Below are 20,517 nucleotides of genomic sequence, written 5' to 3' on the forward strand. Positions count from 1 at the left end.
AAAACAGAGCAAAAAAAAAAAAAGGAGAGAGAGAGAGAGAGATGGAGTAATTCATAATGCTGGGGGGGGGGTGGGCAACATTGAAGAGAAAGGCAACCATGGTTATATCTGATCCTGCAAGTTTTCTGAAGGTTTCAACTCTTTAAAAATAGAGTTCTCAGACGTATATCCAGAAGACTCCATTCACTTAATGGGTCTCTGTTTTATCTTCTTCCTCTGATGCATGTGGTGACCTACTGACTTGCGCATGGCTCATGTTCCATCTGTCTTCCACCAAAGGGAGGAGCACACCCATATCTTTTCTGCCAGCCTTTGTGGGTTTGCTCAGGCCTGGCTCATGGCAGCTATTGAACACCAACCTAGGGTAGAAGGAAACTGTACACATGTGTACAGTGAGAATAGGGTCTTAGTGTAGTCCTCCTCACACATACATGCTCATCACAAGTGAAATCCAGTGGGGTGGTAGTGACGCACACCTTTAATCCCAGCACTCAGAAGGCAGGGACAGGTGGAGCTCTGTGAGTTGAGGGCCAGCCTGGTCTACAGAGCTAGTTCCAGGGACAACAATGGATACACAAAAGAAACCCTATCTTGAAAACAAAACAAAACAAAAAAAAGTGAAAGCCAAATCACTTGTCTTCTCCTCTGTCTCTCTCAAGGTCACTATTTTTCTCATTTCTCTACCTTCTTTGATACAATAATAGACAGAAGATGCTCTCCCAGGCCCAGATTATAAAGCAATAAGGAAAGAACTGTGTACAGTCAAGTACACCAGTAATCTTAGCACTTGGGAGGCAGAGGCGGGATGGTGACAAGTTCAAGACCAACCTAAACAACAAGCAGAGTGCAAAAAAAAAAAAAAAAACCAAAAACCAAAACAACAACAACAACAAAAAAAACAAAAACAAAAACAAAAAAAAACCAGAAGAACGCAAACACTAGGCCAAGGAGCTGCTTTTTTCCACACTCTAGCTCTGAGTTTTATGGTCTTCCTTTGGGTGCTTGAGAGACTAGAGCTGACGGCAAGGGGAGGAAGGACATGCGTTACCCCTCTGAGTCAGTTTCTCTATTCCTAGACAGACACCTTCACCATCTATGCCATTGACCTGGGGGCTCTGACCAAGATTCGGATTCGCCATGATAACACAGGCAACAGGCCGGGCTGGTTCCTGGACAGGGTGGACATCACCGACATGAATAATGACGTCACGTGAGTGAGACTTGAGGGGAGGAAGAGGAGGTCATGTTTGGGGATCGTCTTGTCCTGGAGAGAGGACCAGGTGTTCTTTCTCGGGGTGGGGGTGGGGGTGGCTGAGGCCTAGATGAGTTTGACCATAAAGGAATCTGAGGGAGCATTGCTTCTCTTCTCTTGCTCCCAGAGGTTCTTGCCTTGTCAGATTGCTGTCTTCTGGAACACCTGCCTCAACCTCTCATTTATCCCACAACTTAGAGCACCTGGTTTTAATGCTCCGGGGACCAGAGATCAGCAAACTCTTCTAAAAGAGCTGCCACACAAAACACATGTCCAGTTCTGAACGGCACTTGGTCTCTGTAGAAAGCACAAACACAGCCTTAGCTAAGTGTGCGGATGCACGATCCAATCCTAGCACTTGGGAGGCAGAGGCAGGCAGACTTCTGTGAGTGCCAGGACAGCCTAGCTGTTCTATAGAGAGACCCTGCTTCAAAACAGAAACAACAAAAACAGCAGCTTTAAATGGCACTGAAATGGGGGATGGGACTGTGTGCCAACCATTTGTGGATGCTGAAATTTGAATTTCATGCCCCAACATGCTATCATTCTTTCAACTTTTTCTTCCCAACAACTTTTAGATGCAAACTTACAATTAGCTTGATGTATGTAAGCAGGTGATGGGCTGGACTGGTACCTGCTGGAGTCTCGTAGCCACTCTCTGACCTAGCCTGGGAAGGGGGTGTTTTGCCCTCACCATAGATGAAGGAGCCCTTGCTCCAGAATCAGCTGGTGCCAGAGCAAGACTTGACATCCAGACCATTGGTGTGAGCTCTGGTGTGTTTCCTTCCTCTGGATCGCACTGCCTCTTGGATGAAAGAGTCCAGGGAAATTGAGCTGAAAGAAGGTCCCTCCCTGTGGAGTTCAGAGGCACAGAGGAAAGCATGCTGGCTTTGGGGTGGTATCAGGACTGCTGAGGGTCTGATAGCATGTGAGCACTTAATAAATAAATATTTGTTGAATACATTTCTTGGCCCAAATCCTGCTGTGTTTTGGGCCATGTCCTTTTCTTGCGTAGGCTCCATACAGGACGTAGAGTTACAGGATTCTTCCTACTTTCCTCTAGACCCTACGTGGTCATTCCCAGGGGACCTGAAGCACACCTCACAGATAGCTCAGCATTCTGGTTGCCAAAAGCATCCTGTGACCAGGGACCATGGAGTCCTGACCTGGGTGGATCCTCTGCCAAACTCACGCTAGATCACCTCTATACGGCTGTCATTTCCTCTTCCAACAAATTAGCTTAGGGACACCGCCTTGCTTACCTCCCAAGATGTCCCTGCCAAGTCAGAAGCTTTTGAGCTAGGAAGGGACAGAGTGCTGCTGACAGACAGGCTTCGGGGAGACAGCACCCCACTTCCCCTCCTGCTCCATCAGGGTTAGTTACCCTCTTCTGTTGGTTTGACATTTCTGGTCCAGCCCAACAATTTTAAAATTATTGTAGCTTTGTAATCTATTTGAATATCTGTCAGCATCTGTCCTCTTTCACTATCCTTTAAAAATATCAGCTATTCTTGCCTTTTTCAAATCAAGACATTAAGTGATTTTGGGATGGGGGGGAGCTCCACTTGAGTGTTTGATTGTTCTACCACTAAAAGAATATGCGGGGGACTGTATATTTAGAAATTAAAGTGCTACCCCCCGGGTACATTTCCTTTCTTGTCCAACTGTTCCTTTGTATATCTCAATAATTTGCAACAATTTTCTACTCTGAACGGCTATGGGTTCTGGCTAAGGCTATGTCCAGGCAGAGTGCGTTTCTGTTGCTCTTGGGCAGGGAGTCCTCTCATTGGTCTTGCTTTGCCCTTTGTTTCCTTCCTGCCTCATCTCTCCATCCTGCCCCACCCCTTTCTGTGCACATGTCACTGGTTTGTGCTTCATTAATAAGAAACCCTCTTCAGTAATGAGCCGGCCTCAACAGCCTTCATGCCGATGCTGAGCACAGCTTAATCTTGGAGGGAAAAGAGAAATTCACTGGAGTACAGAGGACAGAATCCCAGCAGCAGGTCTAGAGAGCTAGCCTAGAGAGGGGTCCCAGGGCCTCCCCTCAGGTCTCTCAGCCTTTACAGGGCAGAGAGGGTAATGCCCAGTAGTCAGGGGTTTTGAGAACACTGACATCACTCCTCACCTGCCTGGGGACCACGACAGCAACCTCCCTTCCACCTGGTTCTCCTGGGTCCCTCTCTGTCTAATACCTTTGCCCCAATCTGCTAGTAGAATATGGTAGCTCTTGGCCCAGAAGAGCATGAGTCTGAGTCCATGGTGGCATCCTACCACTTTACCCTTTCGAGCACAGCTTCCTGACTTGCCATCTAGTGTCACCCAGACCAGAATCTTCAGACCTCTACTCTAAGACCTGCAGAGGCTCCTGTCTTCTATAGGATGAATTCAAGCATGTTCTATGTGGCTTGTATAATCTCTCAATCTCCTCTCCTAGCTCTTAATTCTATACCAGCATGCCCTGGCCCCACCTCCATTTTTCTCAGTTCTTGTTATTCTTCCTTAAACCAAAAAAAAAAAAAAAAAAAAGGATCTTCCTGGTGCCTTTACATTGGCTGTCCCCTTCTTGGCATTCTCACCCCAGACCTCCCTTTCCCTGCATCTAGGCAGGTCTCCGCCTAGCTGTCACTGCCTCATGGACCCCTGGCATGCAGTCCTTACTCTTTTCTCTGGATCCCTTTTTATCTGACCTATTTACTTGTTATCAGTTCTTACAGTGGCACATGTAAGAAACTACTTCCTCTCTGCTGCTAATGCCATGGTGCCTCCATATCTAGAAGAAAGCTTGGCTGTAAAGTAATAGCCAAGTTCAAAGTTCCTGAGCCCCAGACTAGGGCTATCGCTATTAGAATCACCATCTGTTACTTATACAAAAATGTGGGGATACCATCTATAGTTATTTATTTACTTACCTGGGGCATTCACTGTACATCAAGCTGTATACTTAGCCTTCTTTTTGCATTTAATTTGAAACAGAGTCTCACTAAGTTACCTAGGCTGGCCTTGAACTTCTGATCCTCCTACCTCAGCCTTTCTGGCAGTGGGGATTACAGATTTAGTACCACAAGGCCCAGCTGGCTATTTACACTTAACAGTGCTCAAGTGTGCAATCTTCTCAGTCAATTTTCACTTTCAAGTAAGGGGTGTGTGTGTGCGTGTGTGTGTGTGTGTGTGTGTGTGTGTGTGTGTGTGTGTGTGTGCGCGCGCGCGCATGCGCGCACGCGCACGCTTTAAACTGGTCCCAAGATTTGATGCCATGTTAACCCTTTGCTCACTCAGCTCGGAGCTCTTTCCTGCCCCACCCTGTTCTGAGCTGTATAGTTTGCCTCTGGCCCAGAATGCCTGCTTGCCTCTCCTTTACTCCTTACAAGTTCCTACCTGCTACATCTTCTCGCTCCAGGGACCTCTTTGAGCAGGACTTACTCCTGTGGGAGACAGAAGGGTCACTAGGCCCAATCCCCCTGGATTTCCATGTGTGATCACTGGCCCTGGGGGAAGAGAGCTAACCCCCCAACCCTGGCCTGGCTCCAGCTCAGATCTGCTTGTGCCTGTTTGAAGCAGGTTCCAAGGGGAGCTCGGCTGGCTGCTGCTGCAGCTGTGAGAGTGTGGCGGCCTTCAGAATCCTGCTGCAAGTGTCTCAGGGACAATGACACTCCACAAAGCCAGTCAGTCACTCCTGGGTGCTGCATGTGCTCAGCAGGCGCCTTCCTTCCTGCCTTCTGCGCCCACACCCTTCACCTCTTTCTTTGTGTCTCTGTCTTTGTCTCAGTCCATGTCCTTGCTGCCTATCACTGTCTCTGCCACAAAACCTCCCAACCCCCCACCCCCACCCCATCTCTCACATAATTTAGAACCTCAGCCTACTATTCTTATGCAATTTGATTGAGTTAAAGTTTAACCTGTTGACTCACACATTTAAAGGCTAAGAAGTAGAGCAGTGCCCACTTCCCACAGAAACTCTGCTCTCATGGCTACCCGACTCTGTGTCGCCCCAGCGCAGTGACTCTTGTCCTCCCAGTCTATCAGTATAAAACACCCTTCCTTACCCTTCTGAGTGTGGGGCTGACGTCACACCCTCTGGTCTGCTTCTGTAACATTTGGAGGTGCTGAGGACACGACAGCAAGAGGAAAGCCTTGCCACTGTCTACCCCAGAACTGGACTAGTTCATAAATGGTCTTTTCACATCAGGGCAAGGAGAACAGATCATGACGGAGAGCAATGGTCCCCAGCTTGTCGAGTTTGCTGCACTCTCAGACCCTTTGAGCTGCTCTGGAGCTTGGCTGCTGGCCTACAGCCTCCATGAGTGCCCGAGCTGAGCAGAAAGAAAGAGAAGGAAGGAAAGGAACAAGAGCAACAGTGGTTGAACTAGCAATTTCCTACAGAGAGCTTCTCCCCCCACCCTTAGCCACACAAGTATGTTCCAGATGTCAGGTAGGACACACACAGAAACATCACCCATTGTTTGTTCAAAGTTCAAGTGTAACTGGGAGTCCCGGCCCGCCATTGGCCGAATCTGGTAATCTTAAGAAGGGATTTGCTCAAGATCACACAGGCATTGGCTGGAGCCTACAGGAGATAGGACCAAAGAGTTGAATTGTAGGAGTGAGTCCTTACTAACCCGGCCATCCCCTCCTGGTTCCCTTTCCTCTCCAGGCCCCTCCATTGTGCCAGGTACTGCTTTTCCATGGAGGGACCTTCATGGACATCCTTTCCCTCAATGGCTGTGATGTCATGTTCTGCTCCTTAGCCACACTCTGTATCTCCCATAAGCACACTTGGTTCATGCAGTCAAAGTCCACGGGCTCCATTCATAGCTGTGGAATACCTTTCTTGTGCAGCTCTGTGCCACAGGAGCTTGACTCAGATTGCCCAAGAAGGGTGTGACAATGGTCTCATAAGTCCCTCTCATGCCATATTTTCCAACCCAATGTGTCACAGACTGAGACTGTCTCTGGGTTTGTTATTTATCCCAGGCAGACATGCGGATAATTCTTAAGATCTTTTGAAAGAGACACCCCAATCTTCCTTACCCCTACAGGTACTACTTTCCATGCCAGCGCTGGCTAGCAGTTGAGGAGGATGATGGCCAGCTGTCCAGGGAGCTGTTGCCAGTGGATGAGTCCTACGTGCTACCCAGTGAAGATGAGGAGGAAGGGGGACATGGTGACAATAACCCCCTTGACAACCTGGCTCTGGAACAAAAAGGTTTCTTAGAGGATTTCCCCCATTACGTCTTCTCTCTTTCCTCCCCTTTCTCCTCCTTCTCCCTACTTCTATCGTTCTATCCTTTTTCTTCCTCTGGACTCCTCCTTGGCACTCTAGCTACCCTGCCCTCTCTCCCTCCATGGAGAGATTGTAGAGGTCGGGGGAGGGGTGCTCCCGTATGCCTAGCCTAAGGCTCCGAACAAGGAGGTCCACAGCTGTGAGTTGTGTTACTCAGCAACACGATGGCGCTAGCTCTGACTTATCTTTTGTCTTCCCTCCAGGCATATCTTTAGGCTCCTGAGGCATATATCTAAGGAAAAAAATATTAGCAGTATGTAGCTAGAGGCCCATGCTGCCTATCTCTATTCATTGATGCCCCGCGGGGCCCAGAGAGGTCAGAGCAGAACTTCTGACTTTTGAAGTGCAGTCAGCTCATGTCTCCTTGACCACGTGCCACCTCTGTAGACCATGGCAACTTCCTATAGGAACCAGGACAGAGGCATTTCTATGTAGTTTGGGGAGTTTCTGGAATTAACAGCACTGCAAGGAAAGCAATTTACAGAACTAACCATAAGAACAGATGTGTTTCTTGTTGACCAAGGGGCTCACGGGTATAGGACTGATACGGAGAACTAACTGGAGTGGCAGAGCCACACAGGACAGATCAAGTAGTGCCCCCTCCACTTCTTGGGATCCCCAGGTGATCTATGGTTCACATCTCTGTCCTCTCCTCCTGACAGATAAATCAACCACGTTTTCAGTGACCATAAAGACTGGGGACAAGAAGAATGCAGGCACAGATGCCAATGTCTTCATCACACTCTTTGGCACACAAGACGACAATGGTAAGAAAGAAATGCAGGGCTTTTCTGGGTACAGCATTACACAGCACTGGGCCCCACAACACAAAGGCATCTCTTCTACCTGGAGCCAGCCTGCTCCTGTTGCTCTTGCCCTAACTGTACCCCAATAATCATGTGGAAGAAAGGACTATTCAAGTTTAATAAATAGCCCTTGGTGTGTCAGGGTTCCTCACTATAAGGCCAGAGTCACTCCAGAAGCTACACAGGAACTCAGGGCAGGTGGCACCTTCAATTTAATGATGTCACCTTCCCCTCAATCCTCTCCCAGCCACTCTGCCCAAGTCTATAGAGGAAGCAATTCTTCAGACGGTCTTCATGCATTAGCTTGAAGCCCTGGGCCAAGTACCACCGAGGAACTAACGTACGTAGTTCCTGACTGTGAGATGCTTCCATTCTAGTCAGTGACGTGCTAATTCAAAGCATGGCTGTGGAGCATGATTGGTTAGTTCAAATACTCATTCTAGTATTGGCTTTGTGATCAGGGGAAAGTTGCTTAACCACTCTGTGCCTTCATTTTCCCCATTTGTAAAACTGAGATAAAGCTTTATGTGTCTTACAGGGCTGTGTGTTTCAGAACACTTAACATTCGGGGGTCAAAGTGGCAATCAAAAACATCAACTGTCACTATTGCTTAGCAGGTTGAAGAAAGCAAATGGTGTATAATGAACAAATTAGGTCATAGCTGATGATCAGTGAGCTTGTGATGGTCCCTGAGTGACGCTCAAAGGAGGTGAAGGGCTCTGACCACTGCCTTTCTCGCCTGGGGCTTTCTGATGTCATCACATTGTTGAACACTCATCATTGTGGTCTTATTCAGGCCTCACAGGAGCTCTGCAGGGAAAGCACCAGGTCACCTCCTTCTGATGTTTGAGGTAGTGAGTCAGAGACACCAAGCAGGAGCAATGGATGGTGGGAGGCAAAGCCAGGCACCAGGACAGGATCTGTCTGTCTGCCTGCCTGCCTGAGCAGTTACATCAGTCTGCCAGAAAGCAGAGTGTCAGGAGGCATTCTGAAGGAGGAACTAGATCACACACACATACACACATACATACTCACATGTGTACACAGACGGACACACACACATACGCACATGTGTACACAGACGGACACACACACACACATACATACGCACATGTGTACACAGACACACACACATACACACATACATACGCACATGTGTACACATACACACACACACATACACACATACATACACACATACACACATACATACTCACATGTGTACACAGACGGACACACACACATACGCACATGTGTACACAGACGGACACACACACACACACACACATACGCACAAGTGTACACAGACACACACACACATACACACATACATACGCACATGTGTACACAGACGGACACACACACACACATACATACGCACATGTGTACACAGACACACACACATACACACATACATACGCACATGTGTACACAGACACACACACACATACACACATACATACTCACATGTGTACACAGACGGACACACACACATACGCACGTGTGTACACAGACGGACACACACACACACACACACACACATACGCACAAGTGTACACAGACACACACACACATACACACATACATACACACATGTGTACATACACACACACACATACATACATACTCATGTGTACACAGACACACACACACACACACACACACACACATACACACACACACAGTGGGCATTACAGCACCTTTGATGGTTTGATGGAAGTTCAGAAGGTTGGTCATCATTAGGAAGAAAAAAGGACGGTGGGTGAGATCAAGTTGGGAAAGTCACGATGGGTATCTCGTTGGCAGGAATGACCCTTCTGAAGTCCTCCAAGACCAACAGTGACAAATTCGAGAGGGACAGCATTGAAATCTTCACTGTGGAGACGCTGGACCTAGGAGACCTGTGGAAAGTTAGGATCGGCCATGACAACACAGGTCTGGTTTCCCTCTCTTCTGCCCTCTGGTAGCACTAGAGAGCCCACGGACAAGTCAACAGTGTGGGCTGCACGTCTTCATAACGATGGGGCTTCTGAGTCCCACTCGCCCAGCGGAGCCCTGACTACCACAGGTTCCGGGCTTGATCTGCACTGGGACCTGGACACAGCTGCTTTTGGGAGCCTTTCTCCAGATCCCAACCTCAGATATTTTAATGTGCAAGTGGATTAGAAAGCCCCCAAAATGGCTCAAAGGGCCTCTGAGCTGAGAGTGCACTGACATCACCCAGAGTGGGAGGGGACATTAGAACATGACACAGGGTCCACCACTGTGTCTCTGATTTGGCGGTTCTGAGACTGTGTTTATCTTTCTAGTCCCTTGCTCATACACAGTTGCTACCTAAGGACCCCAGTATAGGAACCAATGAGCCCGCTAAACCTTCATGAAGCCCATTGACAAAGCAGACAAAGGATGTGTCCATTTTTCAGTAGTAAAGCAGGACTCTGCTATTCCCCAAAGCTCCATTTCTTAGCTTGAGGAGGATCCCCATCCTATAAGCAGAGACTATAGACTGTTGGATAAGGTCTACCTGGCTTTCATTTCCTTCCCTAGGCTGAGCACTTGCTGCCTCACCTTTCATCCATCACAGATAGAACCAGGGAGCTGTGGGTACCATCTCTAACATATGATGAGATGAGAAAGTTTGCATGAACACAGCACCCCTGAGCTCCTGTCAAAGCTTTGCCCACTCTGGGCAGCATCCTTGCATCCCTTGCTCAGATTTGCCCATCCTCCTGTTACCCCCTCTCAGTAATTCCCCAAGACCATCAATAGCAGGAGCTACCTTCTGCTGATGCTCTGCCACTGTCACTTCTTTCACTGGTCCAGCCTCGATTGTGATGCAGCTTTTTTTAGCCAAGTGCACATCTTCATAAGCATTATCTTGACAATAATGTCAGCAAAACAGTGTTACAGGTCTGGTGGAGCTCTGGGTGTCAACATCAAGAAGGAAAGGCTACTGGGGGGGGGGGTCTCTGAGCTCACCTCCAGGAAGCCATATCTGCACCTACTCTTTTTTTTTTTTTTTCAGCAAGTTTTTTTTATTCATTCATTCTTTTGAAATTCCTGTTACAAAATGTAAGTCTGCACCTACTCTTAATGGGCTTTGTGCTCTCTCCATCTACAGGCAAGGCCCCAGGCTGGTTTGTAGACTGGGTGGAGGTGGACGCCCCATCTCTTGGAAAGTGCATGACCTTTCCCTGTGGCCGCTGGCTGGCAAAGAATGAGGATGACGGAGCCATCGTCCGGGACCTCTTCCATGCAGAACTTCAGACAAGGCTTTACACACCATGTAGGACCCCTCACGGCAAGGCTTGCCCTCCGGGGGGACCCCATAACCTGTTATTCCAGTTCAGCCCCTAGTCCTTCTCCATAGTTGGCCTGGGGTGAAACCCGCCTCAGAGATTCTGTTCACCTCTCTGGTTCTTTCCTTAAATGTCCTGAGTTCCAGGGTTGAGGGAGTCCTGTGGGCTTAGCCCTGGACCACCCCTCTCCTCCCCATCACCAAATAATAAGGGATTTATTCCAAACTCTACCCAGCAGTTGCTGCTGACAATACATTGTCTAGCCTCTCTGGTCCTCACTTTCCTCATCTGTAAAGTAGACAGCAATGCAGGGTGACTGTATTAAACGGGTGGTCATAAGGAGCCATGACCCACCCGGTCACAATCCTCATTACATTCCACCAAGCCAGAGAAACTCCTGCTCTGAGATTCTCTGCTGACGGTGTGGGGGTAGAACTTGAGGGTAAATATAATTCTTTTCACTGGACAAATCAAAGGGGAAGGTGGATGAGTGACTCCCTGTCATGAAAATGTTCACGCCTCATGTTCATGTGCTCCTAAGTCCACGCTTGGTGCTAACATCTGAAGTGAAATCAGCCCAACTGTGAAAATCTGTCAGGATTTGGTGAAATATGAAACCCACATAGAACGTTCAATTTTTTCTGGCTAAATAATGAACTGTACTAAATTTTTTTTCCCTCAAACGACTCACACTTAAACAGCATGGGTCAGTAAAGTGCTTTTGCTTTGCTAAAGCAGTCAAAGGAGGAACCAAGGACACTGGCAGATTTTCTGGTCCAAAACCTGAACTGAAGTGACCTTAACATTAGTCAAGGCTTGAGTCTAGCCCCTGCCCCAGGAGCTGCCTGTGCTGGTCAGACTTAACACTCAGCACTCAGCAGGAGTGAGAGAATGCAGTATTCAGGGCACCCAGCTCCTGTCCTGCACCATCAGACCATGCTCTGCACTGACTGAGTACACAATATCCCTCTGTATTTTGGGGGATTGGGTCCAGAACCCTTGCAGACACCTGTGGATGCTCAGGCCTTTCATATGAACTGGCATAGCATTCTATCACAACCTACAACAGGTGGATCTTAGAGTCACATTTGCCTTTTAAAAAGGGGTGTGGGCTGGGGAAAGAACTGAACCACAACCAAAGAGGAAGCAAGGAGGAAGGGATTGGATCAGACACGCTTCTGAAGAATATGTCAGGGTGAGGGGACCCACAACCGAGGAGCTCCAGGGCACGAGGAAGCCTTGTGCCTAGGGACAGTGGGAAACAGCCTCCAGCTGTTCCAGTCAGGGGTCTGGACGTGTTCTTAAACTGCTTCACCCTGTGCCTTGTGGGTGGGCAGCAGTAATTTTCTCCATTTCACCCAGAAGTAGACTATGTAGACAAGTCTGGGCCCAGGCTCCACCATACGACCTGAAACAAGTTACTTCACCTCTCTGTGCCTTGCTCTCTTCTCTGATAAAATCGGCATGATATTGCTCCATTGGCACTGGGGGGATTAAAGTGACTGTCCAGGGTATAGTGTCAGATCTGGCACATGATGTGTTCTCAGTGGGTGAGACTAGCACTGCCCCAGGCATGATTGCTTCTGACCTTCTTCAGGGAATCCTATTTAGTACAATGGAGGCAGGTTCCTCATCTGGAGAAGGTTGGGACCCTCTAAGAGCAGGTAGCTCCTAATATGGACAGCTCCCTTTAAGATCCAAGAGCACAAAATAAGGTGTATTTGCCTGTGGACCCTTCTGGGGCTTTAATTTCCTCACCCCTCCTCTCTCCCTTCTCCCTCCCTCCCTCCCTCTCTTCCTCTCTCCCTTCCATTCTTCCTTTCTTTGGTAATGTATATGATCATTATGTGAACATGTATGTAGCTGGATGTTGAAGTCAGACATCAGTGTATATCAGTGTGTATCTCCTCAATTGCTTTGTGCCACTTATTTTTCAAGCTAAGGTCTGTCACTGAACCGGATTTGGCTAGGCTGGCTAGCTACTGAACTTTAGGGGTCCGCCCATCTCTGACCTAGCCCACAGGGCTGGTGGTGTTGTAGGCATGCAACTTCATAATGCCTAGCTTAAACACAATTTTTTAAAATTTTAATTTATTCACTTTAAATCCTGATTGCGGTGCCTAGCTTTTGATGTGGGTTCTGGGGCTCTGAACTCAGGTCCTCATACTTTACCCACTGAACCTTCTTCCCAGTCTGTATTCATCCTCTCTCTCTCTCTCTCTCTCTCTCTCTCTCTCTCTCTCTCTCTCTCTCTCTCTCTCTCTCTCTCTCTCTCACTTCCTCCCTCTCTCTCCCTCCTCCCCCTCTCTCTCCCTCTCTCTCTTTCTCTCTCTCTCTCTAAGAATCTATAATGAGTGTATTCATTCATGTACATGTGTGACAAACAAACATGTCACAAAAATAACTTCACTCTTTGTGATATGCAATTGTATTCTTTGTTCAGAATACTGCTGACCACTGGGCACACACCTGTAATCTCAGCACTCGGGGAGGCAGAGGCAGGCAGATCTCAGTGAGTTCCTGGCTAGCCTTGTCTACAAGCGAGTCCAGGACAGCTAAGGCTACACAGAGAAACCCTGTCTCAACAAAACAAAACAAAAAGCCCAGAACACTGCTGACTGCTCACTTACCTTTCATAACCTGCTAATGAATCTCACCCGTGGACGACACTGCTGTTTTAGATTAATAGCTTTATAGTGTGAGGTGTGAATTAGACCCACCCCATAGACAATCCCTCCAATCTCAATCCCTGCAAGAGCTCCTGAGGAGAAGATCCTCAGCCCACATGGAAACACGTTGGCCGCTTGTCATGGAGCAGCTGCACTGGGAAGTTGCTTGTCAGCAGCTCTGATGTGCTTACTCTCCTTTGAGGGTTGGTAGTCCTGTAGCTATGGGGGAAAAAAAACAGCGAATCCCTCTCCTCCTCCTGGCCACTCCCCTATAAGAAACAGCTATAAAGCCAGGGAAGCCAAATGAGAGGCCAGGTGTGATGTGGATTGTTCAAGGGAGCAAATGAGGGGCTGAGAGCAATGAGCAGGATGAGAAGAGAGTGGCGTCCCACTGCAGCCTGGCTCCCTGACTGATGGTCTGCCTCTGAAATCGAAAGCTCTGGGTTACAGAATGCTGCTAAGCCTCGTGTTGGGGCCACTTTAAGGCTCCTAAATAACGTGTCCTGTCTACACTGATCATCAAGTTAGGTCCTAGATCTCAGCTTGAGCTTTTCCAATTTCAGAATCTATATCTTCGGCCATTCTGCTGTAGTGAGTCCGCTGTGTGAAGGATCGGGGCCTGATTTTGGGTACGAGGAACAAGAAGCTGATACTGTAAAGAACTTGACCTCACCTACTGTGTCTTCTCTTTTCTTCCTGCCATGCCTGGCCTTGCCCTCTGCCACCCCTCTTAGTTGTCCCTTATGAGATCACCCTCTACACCAGTGATGTCTTCGCTGCTGGGACCGATGCCAACATCTTCATTGTCATCTACGGCTGTGATGCCGTGTGCACCCGCCAGAAGTTCCTGTGCACTAACAAGAGGGAGCAGAAGCTGTTCTTTGAGAGGAAGTCTGCCTCCCGCTTCATTGTGGAGGTACCTGGCTCCATGCACCGCCACAGAGGGGTGGGGTTGGCTCAGCCCTTCATCTAGATGGGCCACAGCCAACAGGAGATGACTAGCTTGCCCAGCCTCGCTGAGCCTCTCTATATCCAGCCAGACTGGAGGGTAATAAAGCTAGCCGGGTCTTCTAGAACAAGTGTCCTGAGTAAAGGTGAGGAGAAGTGACCAGTACCTGGGGAAACAAAAGGCACACCAACCGGACATCTTCCAGTTTCTCCCATGAGTGCAGCATGGCTTCCAGGCAGGCAGGACCTGGGACACTGGGTGGTGTAAATCTCTCAGAGGGGATCATGTAGAGCCGTGTCTCTTGCTTGGCTTTCAAGCTTAAGCCAGTTGGACACAGAGCTGCTGTGTTTACCCTATCATGTCTGGGCAAGGGGTTCTTATGTTTGCTGAAAATGTGTGTTCCAGCACTTTGAAACTTCCATGTGTCTGCAGAGCAACTCGTTATGCCTGCAGAGTAACTCATTATGCCTTCCCTGTCCTCTCCTATGAGCAACTTGGGCAGGAGACACAACAGAAGAGCCCAGACTCTGCCTGCAGGGGGCTTGTGGTATACTTGAGGAGCCCAGCCCTCCACACAAGATGGAAAATCTAGTGATGGTCACCATCCTATGTGTCAGAGGCGTAGACATATGGGATTTAATTATGTTCACTCACTGGACCATTGTAACAATTCTGTGATATACTGGCCCTGTGTAAAGAGGAGGGGACTGACTGAGGCACAGCAAAGTTAGTGGCTTTCCCCAAACCACACAGCCAGCATGCAGGGGAACCATAATGAAACCGGTGGAGCTGGCTCTGGCATGTGTGTTCTTATGCCCCATGGTAGACTCCAAAGTGGATAGTGTTCAGAGAAGGAAAAAGGTCCTGGAGGAGATGGTGCAAAGCCAAGCATGGAAGTAGGCATTCTCAGGACAAGGAAGAAAGGCATTTCTGGGAGGTGAACATCATGCCCAATAGTCCATGGGTGGGAACATGGAGCTTGTGGGCACAGGAGGAGCATGGTGGGACTTAGGAAGAGGACAGGGATGAAGCCAGCTTGGAGGAGGAGCCAGGAACCTTGGCTGGGTTATGGAGACCAGTGGTAGCATGCCTATATTCTGATGGGAAACAAAGTGTCTAGCTTGGTCTTATCCTCATCCAGCGCTGCGCCGGGGAATCTATGTCCCTTCCCCCCATCTTTCTGGGAGCAGTCAGCTTTGGTAGAAGGTCTGTTATGGAAAACTGATTCACCCATGTACACAGGCTAACATCTCTCCACACAAGACTGTGTGGGTGCATCACAGAGCATGACATCGTCAGTGCCCAGGTTACACCTCAGCAGAACTGCTGGGGACTTTTCATCAGTGAGGTCCTCATCAGTAGGCAGCTATGATTTACTAGTTAATTTGCTGTTGGTGTTTCTTTCTCAACTGTGTGGATCTTAGGGGAATGAGGGAGCCTGAACAAATGAAAAGGCTTTGTCTCCTAGCTTCTCTTCCCTGCCTACACTTTCACCCTCTCTATTCTACTCTGATGGATGCTCCATCCATCTCTCAGTCCCCAACTCACCATCCAGTCCTGACTCTGGATCAGCCATTAGGAAACTGCTGCCCATCTCTATGGTCCACCCCGAGGGCTTGCCTGGGAGACGAACACTGACAGGACTCCTGAGCTCTTCTGAAATGTCTGCCATGTTCTAAGTCGTTGACTCCTCGTGGCAGTTCCTACAGGGAGGTGGTTAAGCACCCAGAACGAGAAAGGTTTGAAACGTACAAAGGTGGCATTACACAGCGAGCTAGGGAGTTCTTCTTGAACAATGCCTTCACCCCTCCCTAGGGAGGGTGGCAGCACCTTTTCTAAGGCCTGTGTCTTCTGAGCCCAGCTCTGAGTCCCACCATCCCTGACTAGCAGTCCTCTGAAGATCTCTTTGCTGTCTATGGTACCACAGCCAAGATGGTCCCCTGATACAAGCAACCTAGTTTACAAAAGCGCCATTGAAGCCACATGTCTCAAACCTTAAAGCCTATGGGAGAGGAGGAAAAAGAAGCCCCTGGGTGGAAGAAAAGCCAGAGGACCCTTCATTTCCTGGCCACTTCAGGCAGTGAGGTGGTCAGTTGAGATGCTGTGGACCACAGCCTTCACTTGGGACATCTGCACTTCTCTGACAGAGAACAATAAGATCCATTAAAAATCTCTACAGGCCTTACATCACCCAGAAGTGCTGGTCTTTGTTTAGTGACTCAGCCCTCTGGGCTTACAGAGCCTCTAAGGACCATTTGCGGCCATGGATTCTGTTCTCTGATTCAGAGCAGGTGGCAGGTAGTGGAACATCTTGGGAGGGCAGCAACTTTGTGGCAGCTGTGACATCCTTGTCACTCTATAGAGTAGAATGGTCCATGACCAGGCCATTAAAGTGAGGGAACAAGTGACAAAAAGAATCATGCTGTGGTCTTTGACCTAGTCAGGATCTCAGTGGGCTGCCCTAGCCACGATCCCGGCTTTGGCTGACTAAGACACCATTGTCTGTAAGTTTGAGGGAGTAGAATTTGTAGCAGCAGAGAAAAAGAATTACAGCACTGTTGGGGCTCTTAAGAATTGGAAGATTAGAACACAGCCTGCCTAGCGAGCCAGGAGCATGGGCTGTACAAGATCTCCTCTTCTGAGGCCCAACTCAGTTCTCAGAGAATGTGCTACTATGGCTACTATGTCCATAGTAGTGGAAGGTGGCAGAGGTAACAGAGGATCCCACTGAAAGACCCCAGTGCCAAATCAGGGCCAACCATCTCCAGACCAAGGGAAAGTAGCATCAGTGTGTCATGTGCTTGGCCTGGCTGCTCAGTAGAGACACGTGGAGAGTAATAACACCCAGAAGTTCAGAGGGATCTGAGCATGGATGCCCCCAAGGATATGCAATGTGACTGAAGTCTTTCTACTAACACGTAGCGCCTTTTTTCCTCTCTAAAGTTAGAAGACGTGGGTGAAATCATTGAAAAAATTCGCATCGGTCATGACAACACAGGCATAAACCCCGGGTGGCACTGTTCCCATGTGGACATCCGCAGGCTCCTCCCAGATAAAGATGTAAGTATGAGATGGGTCTGTCCCACTGCCTCATCTGATTTTTCACAGCATGCTGGCTTGCTGGCTACTTCCGCCTCCAGGGCATGTTAACTAGCTCAGGTCCACAGTAGAATCTTCCAGAAATCAAAGAGAAGAGTCTGGCCAGTGGTTCTCAACCTATGAGTCCCAACTTCTTTGGGGATAAAAAGACTGTTTCACAAGGGTTGCATATCAGATATCTTGCAAATCAGATATCTACATTATGATCTGTAACAGTAGCAAATTACAGTTACAAAGTAGCAACAAAAATAATTTTATGTCGGGAGTCACCACAACATGAAGAATTGTAATAAAAGGTTGCAGCATTAGGAAAGTTGAGAGCCACTGGTCTAGGCAATCTAGTCTGGTCTATGTCTCTTGCCCAAGTCCCAAAGCAACAGGACTAGTAGGTTGTCAGCTCTAGAAGAAAACCTAACCTGAACAACTTGGAAAACACTAGGTAAATGTAAACTTCCACAGTTAGGAGGCAGCGAGCAGCCAGGGACAAGATGGAGCCCTTTCTTCACCCATTGACCCCATGTATCTGAGAGAGGGTTCAGATATTGGATTTTAAATGAACCAAGAAGTGCAGGCTTCAAAATCTAACTCTTCCTGCTGTGGTTGTGCAAGTCTCTAAGGCTGATTTTTGAAATAGGGCCAGGAAGGTTTCCTGTGAGGCAGCATCTCCTTTGTCTTTGTCTATCATGAGTTTGGTCCTGCTGGAGATCTCTGGAGTTGGTGGTCCCTCGTTACAGACTAATTTTCCTCCTTCCTCCTCCCCCCCAGGGCACAGAGACCCTGACTTTCCCATGTGATCGATGGCTTGCCACCTCTGAGGATGACAAGAAGACCATCCGAGAACTGGTCCCTTATGACATCTTCACTGAGAAGTACATGAAAGATGGATCCTTAAGACAAGTCTACAAGGAAGTAGAGGAGCCTCTAGACAGTAAGTATAGGCAGGAAAGGTGGCTTTTGTCACACAAGTAGTGCCAGGACCATAGCCCTCCTTCTCTTAGAGCACCTGCCCCTGCCAGGTTGAGCCTTTTCCACACAGGAACATAGTATGTTGTCACCAGGAAACTGAGGCTCACAGAGGTTACATAACTTGCCAAGTTCACACAGCTGGTAGATGGCAAGCCAGTCTTCGGAGTCTGGCATACTTCACAGCAAGCTTTGTGCTCAAATCCATTCCTGCTTGTACAGCATGATATATCCCAACAGGTCACCCACTGCTCCTGGGTTTGTGCTGCTCAGTTCATTTGGCCACTAGTTGGTGTGGCGTGGCCCTTTCTACTCTTGCTGGACAGTCTAGGCTGGAGTGTAGCTCTGTGGGAGAGTACTTGCCTAACACATGAGCACCTGGTTCAAAACCCTGTACTATAGAATACTCATTTTGTAAGAAAGAAAACAAGGTAGAAATCTCCTGACAAGGCTTCTTTAGGTCCAGGTTATGGGCTTGCCCAGGTTCGTGAGGTTGTATTTTCTGCATGAGCTGCTCCCTGTCAGCCATGGATGTTATTTCTCTGCAGCGCTTGAATCATCCTGACCACCCACTTCTTGTGCTTCTTCCTTTGGTCTCAGTGACATCACCATATTCAGGTGATCTTCCTATCTCCCTAAATAGTCTACTTAGAGTCGGTCCTTTCTTGTGCCTACTGGCATTCAAGGTTAACTCCCCAGCCTTCCCTCACTACACTGTGGGTGCACGCATGCACATGCACGCACATGTGTCCTTCCCTTACAGCATGGGTAGCACTGACCACCGACTCAGCTCTGAGCAAGCTATCCCTGATAATACACAAAGGATGCCCATGGTTCTCCCCAGCAGGGCAGTCTACACAGACCATAGGAGCGCCAAGAACTTGGCAAACCAAGTCAAATGGTTTTGGAAAAACCCAGGATTCTAGTAGAACTCAAGATTCTCTTAGGAAGCCAGTGGGGGGTGGGGCACAGGTCTTTCTGCTAATGAGAGTCAGACAAGAGACAAACATGTTTTCCTTTTTATGTAAAGCAGTGACAGGCCCTGCTTTTCTTTAATCTGAGCCATCTTGTCCAAGAGTTTATCTTTCTCCACTCACATCCCCTTTCTTCAAATTTTCCTTGCTAGTCAGTCAGGGAGCTGTATCTTTTTTTTTTTTTTTTTTCTATTTGGACCACAGATGGACACCCCAGGCTGCTGTTCCCAGCATCACTCTCAGGATGTTCCGTATAAACCGTACTTCACAGAACCCTCTCTGAGGTTTCTAAGGAAACACCTCTTCCTTGACAAGCTGTGTGGCCTGGGTGGGATGGGAGGGAGGAGGATCCAGAAATAGCTGGATCCTGTATACCCGTGTTGCTCAGCATCCAGAAGCTGAGTTGGTTTTCTTAATTCCCAAAGGACCAGAGAAAGCAGCAGGAGGTGTGGTGGGGGTGTTAGAAGATCATTCATCTCAGTCTGGGACAAGGGCGCCTAGAAAAAGCATTTCTAACAGGTCCACCCACCTGTGATAATTTCACACACGGAACAGGCTTGAATGCAGCCAGAAGTGGAGGGAGGGTGGCAGGGAGAGGACAGCCATCAACTGTTGTGTCTAAGCTGTGACAAGATTCCTAATGTTACCTCATGTTGGCGTTGGCCCGACAGACTTGGGTATTGCTGCCTCTTTTAAGCAACAAAGAGACAATTTCATCATCGGTTACTGAGGCCCATGACACGCTGGCTGCTTCTGCGCCAAGCTGAGCAGGGTGAAGCTGGAGCACAGAGAACTGGTCCCCAACTCTTGTCTGTATCAGGGGACATGTCTGTGTCCATCAAATCTCATGAAACAACAAGGAGCTTGGGAGAAGGAGGGCGAATGAGCTATGATGAGGGGGAAGGTAAGGGTGAGTCTGGAGAAGGTATAGGATACAGGAGGGACCAGCTCCCACGTAGATGTGTGAGTTTGTGATGCTGGTGTCTAGTCGCAGTGGAGGTAGCCCACTAGGTGGCAGGAGTTGGACATTTGAAGCCCAGGGACCCGGATTGAAGATAGAGACTCAGGATGTCAAGGAAGACAACACCAGGTTGTACAAAGTGAGAGCAGAAGGGTGAGGGTGAAACTAAAGAAATTAGAGGCCATGGTCTTCCTGGAAGGTGAGGAACCCAAGAAAGGCAGAGGAGAACATCAGGAGCCATATGGGGGTGTGACGGTGTCCCTA

The 20,517-nt window shown here is 48.6% G+C and overlaps 1 protein-coding gene across 3 annotated transcripts in view; it reads left to right on the forward strand.

The window, feature by feature from the left end:
• Window positions 1-20,517, forward strand: part of Loxhd1 (lipoxygenase homology PLAT domains 1) — a 155,174-nt gene that overhangs the window by 85,493 nt on the left and 49,164 nt on the right. For all 3 annotated transcript variants that reach the window (XM_051163240.1, XM_051163241.1, XM_051163244.1), the window contains 8 exons: window positions 1,077-1,210; window positions 6,289-6,455; window positions 7,196-7,300; window positions 9,146-9,274; window positions 10,461-10,625; window positions 14,042-14,223; window positions 17,200-17,316; window positions 18,121-18,283. In XM_051163240.1, the coding sequence (XP_051019197.1) occupies window positions 1,077-1,210; window positions 6,289-6,455; window positions 7,196-7,300; window positions 9,146-9,274; window positions 10,461-10,625; window positions 14,042-14,223; window positions 17,200-17,316; window positions 18,121-18,283 (1,162 nt within the window). The remainder of the gene's footprint in view (window positions 1-1,076; window positions 1,211-6,288; window positions 6,456-7,195; window positions 7,301-9,145; window positions 9,275-10,460; window positions 10,626-14,041; window positions 14,224-17,199; window positions 17,317-18,120; window positions 18,284-20,517) is intronic.

The sequence above is a fragment of the Acomys russatus genome, chromosome 20 (genome assembly GCF_903995435.1).
Source record: "Acomys russatus chromosome 20, mAcoRus1.1, whole genome shotgun sequence".
Taxonomy (NCBI): Eukaryota; Metazoa; Chordata; class Mammalia; order Rodentia; family Muridae; genus Acomys; species Acomys russatus.